At 35.7% G+C, this 12,577-nt stretch overlaps 2 protein-coding genes across 2 annotated transcripts; one reads left to right on the top strand and one right to left on the bottom strand.

Annotated features, from left to right (window-relative positions):
- The first annotated feature begins 955 nt into the window (after positions 1–955).
- Positions 956–3,819, top strand: LOC133318467 (probable glycosyltransferase At5g25310). Its single transcript, XM_061520474.1, has 3 exons — positions 956–1,002; positions 2,535–2,886; positions 3,154–3,819. The coding sequence occupies exons 2-3, from the start codon at positions 2,542–2,544 to the stop codon at positions 3,817–3,819; spliced, it is 1,011 nt and encodes a 336-aa protein (XP_061376458.1). The 5' UTR covers positions 956–1,002; positions 2,535–2,541.
- Positions 3,820–4,416: 597 nt separating this feature from the next.
- Positions 4,417–7,595, bottom strand: LOC133318443 (ACT domain-containing protein ACR2). The gene is made up of 7 exons (XM_061520438.1): positions 7,525–7,595; positions 7,363–7,414; positions 6,965–7,079; positions 6,798–6,865; positions 5,714–6,379; positions 4,867–4,971; positions 4,417–4,755 (listed from the first exon to the last, which is right to left on the bottom strand). Exons 1-7 carry the CDS (start codon positions 7,593–7,595, stop codon positions 4,417–4,419), a joined length of 1,416 nt encoding a protein of 471 aa, XP_061376422.1.
- Positions 7,596–12,577: the final 4,982 nt, after the last annotated feature.

The raw sequence follows: 12,577 nt of genomic DNA, 5'->3' as shown, positions 1-12,577 counted from the left end.
ATTATTAGTAATTATAAGTATTTAATAATTTATTAATTAATAAAATGCTCTTTGGCAAATGACAAGGTGATAAAAAGTCAAAACATTAATTAAAAAAAATTGAAACTGTTTAATGTTTTAAATACTTGATCAATCATTTATTTAAATTTAAAAAAACTGAGGGGCATGTGACTCATGCAGCTATTGCGAGTAGATCCAGCGCCGGCTACCTCCATTCATATATCTACATCACTTCACTTTCACTCTCTGAACTCAGTTACCGTCTTCTTCACATCTTCCTCACATTTTCTCGAGAAAAAAACTGATTCTCAGAGACCAAACACTCCTGACTCTATTTTCTAAGCTCAGATCAGCAAAAAATGGAGATTCCACGTAGATACTTCTTCACTGCAATTTTCTCGCTGTTTCTAGTTTCGTTCGTCGTCGTCGTCGTCGTCGTGGTGCTTCCAGGTCAGTTACTTGAATTTGTGACACTCGGTGGTTCTAAGCGTGGATATTCCGCTCCACTGGTTCGTCTCCGAACAAAGTTTTCTGGCGAGAATCAGCTCCTCGCTGTCGGAAATGCCGGCGTCCTTCACCGGAAAAAATTCAGAAACCGAACTGCAACTGTAAGTTCCACTATGATAATCTAAAACTACTCAGTGCTTTCTGTTTTCTTTTTTTCTTTTTTTAAATTTTCCTTTCCCCTGTTTCAAAGAGTATCCGAACGTTTCTAAACAGCACATGTTATTGCATCAATTATCGGCATTAATTTGGTGGAATTTTTAATGTGAGAATCAACGGAATTTATTTATGATGGATTTATTTGAGTTAACAGAGGAATGTAGGAAAACTTGAAGTAGGACTCGCAGGAGCAAGAGCTTCAATGCGCAAGGCAGGATCAGAATCAGATTCAGAAGCTCAGAGAAGCAATCTCACTCTGGCAACCACCGCACACGACGGCGGAGACGACCACTACATCCCCGCCGGAGCTGTCTATCGTAACCCCCGCTTATTTTACCGGTAACTCCTCCCACCACCTCTTATTATTTCCTGAGCTAAACCTGAACCAGAAGATATAACCACAATATCAGCAACAAATAATTATTATAATTATTATTTATTCACTGACTTTGCTTATAAGTCACGGCCACCGCAACATTTCTATGCCACGTAATGAGATGTTTGTTTGTTTGTTTTTTTAAGATCGATAACTGATACTTTCTTCTGGTGTACGATAAGGGGGTGCCGAGTGCGCTAGTATATTGTTCCATACTCATCCCTATGATGATTTGTGATACTACTTCTGGAAAAAGTACCTTTGCTATGGATGAACTTTTTGATCATTGCTAAAATTCAAAAGTGCTAGTGGTAACTTACTTGCAAAGGGGTCATCAAGTGGTGCTTGTTACTTTCCGATCGAATCATATATATTGGCGTTGTGATTAAATTGGAAGCTTATTACCAATTCATTCCTATCATGCCTGGCTCCCCCATACTTGCTAGTAAATCAATACCTTAAATGGATGATTGGATGAACCATTAATTATTGGGTAGCATTTAATTGGATTAGGGTAATTAAAACAATTAAAATAAAATAACGTTCGCTCATATTTTTTGTTGAAGGCGGTTGTCATCTTCATTATTATTTTGAAATGAATTACTTGCGCCTGTTTGCATGCCATGTGACTATAATATATAACATTCAACACTACACATCTTCATCCTACAATAGTTAAAAAAAAGTCAACGTACAAGAATATATTGAATTCTCATGAGAAATTATATTTACACCTTATTGTTTACGAATTTTTTTAACACTATCTTATTCAAGAAAAAAAGAGAGAATATATTAAAATGTGTGTATCTCTTATGTTATTAATAAATAAAAAGTTGTGTAAATATTTTTTTTTCTTTTCATTTACTTTACTGCCTGAATAATCCCTTTCGCTACAGGAAAAAGTACCCAAATCTCAATTATTACTGGAAGTCACAATAGGAGAATGTTTGTAATTTCATTAGAAGAAATTCAGTTGAGTTTGATTTTGATATGGGATTTGTTAACCATGTATATCTTCGTAGCATAGTAACAAGTACAAGTTAAAGATTAAAAAGCATTATCTGCCAAAAAATAAGATTAATTTAAAAAGTATTAAATATTTTTATTTTAAAATGTTAAAATTTATTTTTTTATATATCTAATATTTTTTATTCTTTATTCCTTAACTAACCATTAGAGTATACGCTAACCAAACAAAGTTCTTTTGATATTTACACACACACACAGAGATATATATATATATATATATTTTGTTGCATCAATCTTTTATGCATATTTTATTTTTTACGGTGCACAGCAAAGGATGATAATATAATACTATTTTTATAGAATAAAGGTCAAAGTTCACACATTTCAAATTTCTTGGAGAAAGAAAGTAACAATTAATTTATTCTGGTCAATTAGTAATTACTGTCATTTAATTCATTGTTAACCACAAAGATCTAAAGCAATTATTAAATCTTGGGTGTAAAATATATTTAAATTATCATTACAGGAGCTATATGGAGATGGAGAAAATATTCAAGGTGTACGTATACCCAGATGGTGACCTACCAATTGTTCATGATGGTCCGTGCAAGGACATATACTCAATTGAAGGGAGGTTCCTCCATGAGATGGAACAAGGCGTTGGGAGGTTTAGGACTAACGATCCCAATGTGGCTCACGTTTACTTCTTGCCATTCAGTGTGACTTGGATGGTCAAGTATCTCTACACTCCAGCCTCTCATGACATGAGTCCAATAAAGCAGTTTGTCTCTGACTATGTTAGAGTGATATCTACGAGGCACCCCTTCTGGAACAGAACTCATGGTGCCAACCACTTCATGCTTTCCTGTCATGATTGGGTTTGTTCTATTCCCTTTTTCACATAATCTTTACCCTCTCAATGCACTCATTAGACTAGTGCTTTCGCTTGTGTTTCTACACGTTTACTCTCATTTTAGAATGCTAATGTCATGGCTATAATTGAATCAAGTGATCACTACATTGCACTAGCTATAGGCATGCTGCATGCGTGATGCATCTTGTAAATTCCCGCTTTCAGCCCTTCACGCCAAATTGACCAGTCGTACTTATTTCAATAACAAGTTTTTTGTTCTGAATTTCTGCAGGGTCCTTTTGCATCACAGGGCGACCCTTTCCTCTACAATACTTCCATCCGTGTATTGTGCAATGCCAATACTTCAGAGGGCTTTCAACCTCGAAAGGATGTATCCTTACCAGAAATCAACCTTTTTGGAGGTGAAATGTCCCCTAAACTCCTTTCACCCCCACCGGACAACCCCCCACGTCGCTATCTTGCCTTCTTCGCCGGTGGTGAGCATGGTCCAATCCGCCCCTACCTCCTCCATCACTGGAAAAACCACGACAACGACATTCGTGTCTACGAGTACCTCCCCAAAGACCAAGACTACTATTCCTTCATGCTCAACTCCAAGTTCTGCCTTTGTCCGAGTGGGTACGAAGTGGCTAGCCCGAGAATTGTGGAGGCAATTTATGCCGAATGCGTTCCAGTGATTCTGTCTAAGAATTTTGTGTTGCCCTTTAGTGATGTGCTGCAATGGGAGGCATTTTCAGTGCAGGTGGATGTTTCAGATATTCCTAGGTTGAAAGAGATTCTTAGTGCAATTCCAGAGGACAAGTATTGGAAGCTCAAGGAGGGAGTAAAGGCTGTGAGGAGACATTTTACACTTAATCAGCCAGCTAAGAGATATGACGTCTTTCACATGATCTTGCACTCTATATGGCTAAGGAGATTAAATATACAAATCAAATAGACTTACTCCATTTCCTCCAATCAAATTTTATTTCTATTATAGTGATTATATTCCAGCCTTGAAATAGGAACCCCATAGTTTTTATAGATGGCTATTTACAGTTGAAGATAAATTGTAATTTCCTCTTTTTATTACTTGCATTTGCATATATAGCCATGCCATGGGACAATTTCATATGTTGGTCTAAACAACTGAACACATTTAGATATGCACAAGCAGAAGAATAGAATAAATAGATCCTTTTATTTACAGCCCTAGTGTGTAAGTGTAACAGAGGTATTCAGAATCTCTGAATACAGCCTAGGCTACTATCATAAATACATTCTTATTACTTGTCATTTCCATTTAAAAGCTTCAGACCTTGTGTTGAACTATAGCTACTTCTTATATATGCATTTAACTACGTAAAATTGCTTGGCATCAAGAACTGAACATGTGGAGTGAGAGCATATGTTCAATCATCTCCAGTATTGTCTTTGATAGGAATTTAAAGTCTTAATCCCGAGACCTATCCCGAATCAGAATAGTCGCGAAACTATGAACTGATTGAAATATTTCAGAAAAATACGTACAGTTGGATTTATCCACGCTTTACTTTTATAGCATGAAGCCATGAGAAAGACGTTCAATCCGAGACCTTAGCTTGTCTCCGAATGAGAGACGGGACCTTTCAGGCGAGGTTATTTTTCTTCTGCTAGTATCATTCTTAACATGGAGGGTCACAATTGGACCCATTTCTCTCTTCACTGACTTACTGAAGTACTCAACATCAACCTCGTTCCCTGATATGTCCCTGACATAAAAAGCATTAACGGATTTCTCTCCATGGGTTTCAACATCTGCTCGCACAACGGCAAGACCATTTTCTCGGAGTACTCGAGTTATGTCAGAGAGCAACCCAACTCTGTTGTCTGCACACAACTCTAGCCTAACACCCTGCACGTCATGTTAAACAAAAAACATATGCATGCATGGTTAATTAACTTTTACCTAAAGGCCAAATTAGTGGTGTGATAGCAATAATAAACTTAAAGGCCAATGCTTTACCTCACAAACCCGGCGTTCTATAGCTGCCTCTAAGCATTTTATTACTCGTTCCTTCTCGCCTGCTGTATTCAAAGCATATCCGTCTATATGCCGAATAAAATACTCCTATAAGAAAATTAACATAAATTACATTTTAAAACTTGGACACATCTCAACGAAACATTTGAAATGAGTATGTAAAATGAAAAAATTGTTATAATTTTTGTTTTGTCTTTAGATCACCAGGATAAGCTCACATACATAACGATTTTAGGATTTGAAAGTTGGCGATTCATTCATACTATGACCAACTGCTACTGGGTTATATAAGAATTCTTTTGTTTTTCAAAAACAATTTGGTGCAAGAATTGGAACAGTGAACATTGTGCCACTGTTCCAAGGCAAATTTACCTAAATGCCACGCCAAAAAACAATTTTATCAAAGTGTCATGATGGCAAGTTCGTCCAGAACAGTAGCGAACTTGGTATGCTGATGTGTCAGCTTCCTGATGATGTTAGAGTTTGCTTCTGACACAGGCGACCTCTGCTGCATGCAAGTCACATGGCCTGGCAGGTGAGGCATTAATTTCAACCAAGGTCGCCTGTGTCAAAAACGAACTCTGACATCAGCATACCAAGTTCGCTACTGCTCTGGGCGAACTTGCCCTTGTGGCAGTTTGGTAAAATTGTTTTTTGGCGTGGCATTTAGATAAATTTGTCTTGTAAAAGTGGCACAAAGTTCACTATTCCGCAAGAATTCTGTAGTTTCCAATCAAAACATAGTCTAAGAAGCTACATTTTCCTGAAAACACATGTTCACCATAAAACTATATATAGAGGAGAGGGAAAAAGGTTTAAGCATACAAACCTGAAATGCATAACCTGCATGGGAACTGATGGAAGCATGGAAAATCACGTACTGCATATCTGTTAAGGTGCATACAGTATCAAACATGAGCCTAGGACGGTCCTTGCACTCAATGCTCACAATTGAGTAACCCTTTTGGTCACAACTTTCAATTGTCACCATCCTTTTCCTTCCCATCTCTTTCGAAGGAGACTCAAAATCCCTTACCGAAAGCATAAGCTGGTGCAACCGGCGTTCCATGGTGGTCATGGTGCCTTCACCTCCAAGAAACTCGCAAGTCTTGACATCAGGGTGATTGGTGCCGCCACTATTGGGGTTGGTGGTGGCGCGGAGCACGGTGGTGAGGTGGTCCTCAATAGAGGCGAGTCTGCACGGGTCATCAATGGCGGTGTCCGTGGATTGGTCTGAAATATAAGCAACACATGCTAACCTGGCGTTATGGCTCCATGCATGAGCTTCAACAATGTTGCAATGGAGGTCGGCTAAGGCGGCGGAGATCTCGGAAAACAAGCCGGGACGGTCTGCTCCGGTCATCTCAATGGCTGTGTGTTGCTCATTTGGGTGAACCAATGGAAAAACCTTCTTGGAATAGGTCTTGTTCATGAACCAATTATTATTATTATTGTTGTTTGGTGGCGATGGTGACCCTCTTGATCTTCCTATGGCCTGCATGCATGCTTTTCAGATTTAACCTCTACCCTATTTTCACTTCAATGTTATAAGCAAAAAGAGCACGAAAAAAATCAATAAGAAAAAAGCTCATTATTTTCATTTTCTAATTTGGGATTAAGGTTTCATTATATAATATGAAATAAAATTATCTCCTACAATTCTAAACCGATACCATTTTGGGGTTTGAAAAAAAAAAATACACAATATTTTAGTAAATTTCATAATATAAGAGGAAAGTAAAATTTTCAAAATACCTTACATTTTTTTGTTCCTAAATTCCAAAACAATGTATTTTTGAAGTTATTGGAGATAATTTTATCTCCTAACTAATAAACTTCCTAGCAGGCTAGCCCCAGGATAATGAAAATTCAATATTGTTGTTAATTTTTATATTGTTGAGATATTGCAATACCTGCTGTATGTTGTTGATGACTTTCTGGTCGGTTAGTTTGTTGCCATATTCATCTCTAACATGAAACACTGCAAATATTTTTACATGGATAATAGAAGAGCTTTTAGACCCTTATATATTACTTTAATTTAAATATGTAAAATTGAAAAGATTTAACTAATGCGCACCATCCATGAACCAGCCAGCATCAGATGAAATGTAGCTTTTGCAGATTTGAAGGTTCATGTCTGTTAAAACTTGCACCACTTCTAGAAGTAGACCCTGCTCGTCAACGCTATCTACCTGAAATAAAAATGGTGACATATTTTTCAAAAAAAAAAATTGGTATTGTTAGCTAGTAGGGCCTAGCTAAGATAGCAGAATCACATGGTCATTATTAATTAGAAGGCTTTTTGACCCTTTTGATGCAAAATTGCGCAAATTCCTATACGTTTTTCATTAATATTAAATTAATAAATAATTTGTCAATAAAAATAAACTTGTGTAAATATGTTTGATTTTTGCATCCGAAGAGAGTCAAAAGTCTAATTTGAAAGTTTTATTTTGTTATTGTAAGGTAACGTACCTTCACTACGGTGCATTCTTCCGTGCTTTCATTGTCAATGCAGACTCGGCAACTGAGGGACAGAACAAATTAACATGTGTGTTATCTCATCATCAAATGAATGTCATAGAAACCCCTCAAACGAATTGAATTTTAATTTGAGGAGTTTGAAGAATTACTTACGGAGGGCCATATATTCTTTCTGGGAGAGTATCAAACTCAGGATCAAAGTAAGGCCAACAAACTTTATTCATGCTGCAAATGAAATATTGACACACAATGTTTGATTGACTCTTTCTTTCTGTTTGTTGAAATTAAACAGAGGAATAGTTGTTGAGATAATTCAGATATATTGTGGGAAATTTGAAGGGGGCAGGAGGAATAGGAAGTTTTATAGCCTGGATTGTAGATAATATATGACAACCTTTGATATATCTGCATGCCAATAATCAACAAGTAACAACTCAGCACATGCTTGAAGAAAGAGGTAATCAAATTTTTTCAAGCGCAAGAAGAGCAAACGTTTCAGATCAATATTTGAACGTTGTACCTAAATTTTAGGACAATATTGTAGGACTATTTCACTGTCTATGCGATAAAAGGTATATATTAGCGGTATTTTATATTTATGAAAGTTTTAATTTCTGATTTTGATTGAAAAGAAATTGATATAACCTGAATATAGATATGAAAATGAATAATATTTTTATTCTTTTGGTAGTCCTTAATTAGAACAAATAATTAAATAATAAAGGAAATTTTAGAGGAAAATGATATAATTCAAAGTGACAATCTTTTATTGCAGAAAATAATAAGAGAGTAAAGGTTAAAAAGCTAACTTTTTCATTTTTTCCTCCTTCCACAATGTATATATATATATATAGAGAGAGAGAGGGTAAAGACATAATTATATCACTAGAATCATGTCTAGATAAATCAACTTAATTAGTTGACCCTAAAACCACTCAATAATCCTCTAATTACAATCAGATCAGAATCTTAAATACTCCACAAATACAATTACTTACCTTTGCAAATGGCTTCATGATTAGTTTAAATTGAGCAAAATATGTGGTACACAATGGATCATAGAAAAATCACCCGAAGAAAAGGAAACGTGCAAAAGTTAAAAAAGTTTTTTGAAGCCACGTTTTGTAATTGATTTCTTCTTCCTAATCATACTACCACACGTTCCCTTAATTTTCTTCTCAAATGTTTGACCTTTCTGATTAACAAATGTGAACCCCGAAATATTTGAGCGATCAAGAAGCAAGCTTCCCCTTTGTCTCTTCTGATTCGTGGCAACGCAAATGGTTGACTAGTGCATAACTCCAGTGACAGTGACAGATGTAGAAAAGTTTATTAATGTCTATACACTTAGGTACGAGGTATTGCTGCCGATTTTTTTTTAAGTGTTTTAAATATATTAAAAAATAAAAAAATATAAACAATAAAAGAAAAGGAGTAATAAGAGCCCGTTTGGATTGGCTTTTTTTTCTTCTTCAAAAGCTGTTTTTTTTAAGAAAAAAAACCACTTCTCGAAAAAAGTCTGTTTGGATGCCTGCTTTTAAAAAAAACAGAAGTCATAAAAAAAAGCAAAAAATCTACTTTTTTCGGAAGCTAAAAATTTTAGCTTTTAAGAAAAGCAGAAGTCAAAAGTCAAATATTTTTTTTAAAAAACAAATATTTTTTTAAAAATCTAAATAGTTGTAACTTTTATAAAAAGTATTTTTAAAATAAGAAAGTAATAAAAAAGACTTTTTTCAAAAGTCCATACAAACAACCTCTAAATAGGATCGGGGAAAGGACTTTTGAGGGTAACTTCTATTCTCTTATTATTTTTAGAGTACAGTACTTTTGGATACTCAACAAATATGAGAGGACCCAATTTAATTTTTTAGGGGAAAAAGTTCAACTCGTGGTCTCTTCAAAATTCAAAATAGATTCATGTTAGTTCTTTTTAAGGAACCAACGTGGATCTTCTTTGAATTTCAAAGGGACCACGATTTCGATTAATTTGGTCTATTTTGAAATTTAGAGGGACTATGATTCGATTTTTTTTCTAACGGATTAAATTGGATTCCATAATTTTTTGTTGAGGACCTAAAAAATATTTTACTTTTTTTTTTCTTCAAAATTTTTTGTAAGCACTTAGACACAATTGCACAAATGCAGGCTCTGCATAACTGCACATAATATGTGGATTGTGGACAACGTTGTTTCACAATTCTCCTCTTCAGTTTGTTGCGAACTTTGAGTAGTTCCTATTCAATAAAAACTTCGAGATCATTAAAGTTTCACTCTTATGCCTGAGATGTTTTCCTTACAATTTAATGTCTATAACTTCGTATTTTCTTTATCCAAAATAAACCATCATATTCAGATTGCAAATTACTTTTAATGTCTGTTTTTGAATTGCTATAATAACATTTTTATAACAAGATGAATATAATGAAATGCGTTCATAGTATTCAGAAGCGAGAAATAACCTGAAAAGGATAACATCCCTTATAATTGAGATGTCATCTTATAATTGAGATGTCATCTATATATATATATATATATGGGTTTTGATCGGAACAGATCTTTACAACTGGGCCGATCATGTGATCTTCCTCTACACAGCCTGAAACTGTCTTAGGTCAGAGCATCTTGCAGTTGGGCCGCTTTATTCCATGGGTCTTCTATGGAACGCGATGGGGGTGTACTTGCAAGACACTCTGACGCTCAAGTCAGTTATGGTTGAAGCAGGTGTTATTATGTAGAAGAAGATAATATACCTTAGTGTTGATACATGTATTTATAGTGCAGCGATGAGCAGCTTGGGGAGATGTTACTTAGTGATTAGGTTTGCTTTGTTCTTGGAGGCAAAGTAATAGAGCTGCCATGTTTAATGTTGAGGAGCTTGCTGTCATGGAGTCTTTAAGGTTGTGCTGCTTGCTGTGATAGCCTTTAATATTGTGCAGCTTGTTGGCTGTCATGGAGCTTTTAATATTATGGAGCTTGCAGCCTTCTTGGACTAAGGCTTCGCTTCATTGTGAAGGCTTTTAGTTTGAGCCTTGTATTTGTATAATAATTATCCAGATTAGAAGCCCCCCAGCTCGTTGCTTATGCCGAAGGCATGAGTAGGGGTGTTCGCGGTCTGGATTGGATCGATTTTGGAAGCAAAAATCATCCGATCCAATTCCTTCGGTTTGATCATACAATCATCCATTCGGTTTTTTTTTTTTACAAATCTGATCTGATCCAATCCAATTTTTTTCGGTTTGGATTGGATCGGTTTTCAGTTTTTTGAAAATCCTAAAATTTATTTCATGATTATTATGCAAATAACATATTTTGCATATATTGAATTTGTAAAAAAAAAAATTGAAATATAAAAGCATTAGTAAACTATAATATAATTTTTTTTTTTTTTTTGCAATGAGATATGAAGCTCTACAAAGATAAAATTTTGTTGATGAGATGTGATTAGATTTTTTCTTGGGTTTAGTTGATGGGTTAACGGGTCTTGGGTTTAGAAATTTTTAGGCTATGATTAGGGAAAGACCCAAATAGGTAGAGGGGAATTAATATATTGGATCGGTTTTCATGAACTCATCCAAAAACCAATCCAATCCAATTAAAATTTGCGGTTTTTAATCGGTTTTCAGTTTTTCGGTTTTCGATTTATTCGGTTATCAGTTTTTCGGTTCGTTCACCGCGGTTTAAATCGATTTGGATCGGTTGATGAACACCCTTAGGCATAAGGAGCGAGATGTATAAGTCTGCGAGATGATTTGTTTGTTTATCAACCTGGAAAATTCATTGCGCTTGTTCCTTTATCTGGAACTATGGTCTGTACTTTGTATGGGTGCTTGAGAGCTATATATTTGGATCCTGCATTTTGATACAATTCATAATTCGTAGTTCATAAGGTTGGCATACCTTGTGCATGTTTTGGGGCTTGATGTTGCTGAATATGTAGCTATAAGTGTCGCGCGCTTTGGAGGAAGTTTTAACCAGTTAAGGTGTTACTTTCCCTTCATTCTTTTTGATTGGAGGATCCTTTAGGGAAATCCTGTAGGTTGAAGGATCCTTTTGGGGGATCCTGTTAAGTTGGAGGATCCGTATGAGGGACCCTGTTATTTGGAGGATCTTTGTAAGGGATCCTGTTGGTTGGAGGGTCCTTATGAGGGATCTTGTTGGTTGGAGGGTCCTTGTGAGGGATCCTGTTATTTGGAGGATCCTTGTGAGGGATCCTATTGTTTGGAGGATCCTTATGAGGGATCCTGTTATTTTCTTCATTAAGCTTTAACTTGGAGGACTTTTCTTCTGTTTGGTGAAACCTGTAATTTCCATAGATCTCACAGAATAATAACATTATATCATGGAGATAATGATTGTAACAAGATCATGTTAAATCAGTTCAAAATAATAATGTTGCTGATAGGAAATGTAGCATTTGTTTTTGAGTTTGTATGTATTTCACGCGAGATTCTTGTCTTCGCCTTTTAGCAGTCATGGAGCCCTGCAATCTCTTATGGATTTCACAATAGAAGTAGTTAAGATACCTCAAGATAAGGGCATATAAATCAGACAAACTTTTCTGAGTCTATCTGTATTCTCAGTGAGATCAATATCTTCACTGTTCATAGTCCCTGCAACTTTCATGAACTTTTCACAGCAAAGATACCAGATAAAAGAAATCTGATCCCAAGACAATATATATCACAGTGTTTTATACCACTTTTGTCGCGGCATGTCTTTGCAACATCTAATAGTAGGCTATTTCTACTTATGGGACATGTATCTATTATATACCTTTAAGGGAAGATGCGCAATGGTGTCCTCAAACCTACTGCATGTACCTTCTATATATGCACCTTGCAAGATGCGTGATACTTCAGCACTTCTATATAATGATGTAGTATGATGACTTCGAAAGTGCATGTATTAAACAATACATATATTGTGCGCAAATTTGGATAATTCATGCTGATTTCTATATCCTGGTTGGATTCCGAATGGTCAAAGTAGTTCATGAATCCTTCGTTCATCGCTGAAACTCACTGGTTAGTTTAGCATATAAGGCTCGCATAAGAGTCCCTGATGCGGGCCGATACTGTTTGATAAATTCTGTCTCTAGTAAATAGTATATACTACGATTGTTTGAGAAGCATAACAGCATCGCGCACTCACATACATTATCGCGCATAATAGCATCGCATAAGTTCCTCCTTACGTAAATAAGACC

This window comes from Gastrolobium bilobum, unplaced genomic scaffold, assembly GCF_033153095.1.
Source record: "Gastrolobium bilobum isolate Gb01-03AN ecotype WA unplaced genomic scaffold, APGP_CSIRO_Gbil_v1 utg14936, whole genome shotgun sequence".
In the NCBI taxonomy this organism is placed as follows: domain Eukaryota; kingdom Viridiplantae; phylum Streptophyta; class Magnoliopsida; order Fabales; family Fabaceae; genus Gastrolobium; species Gastrolobium bilobum.
This window is presented reverse-complemented; position numbering and strand designations above follow the sequence as displayed.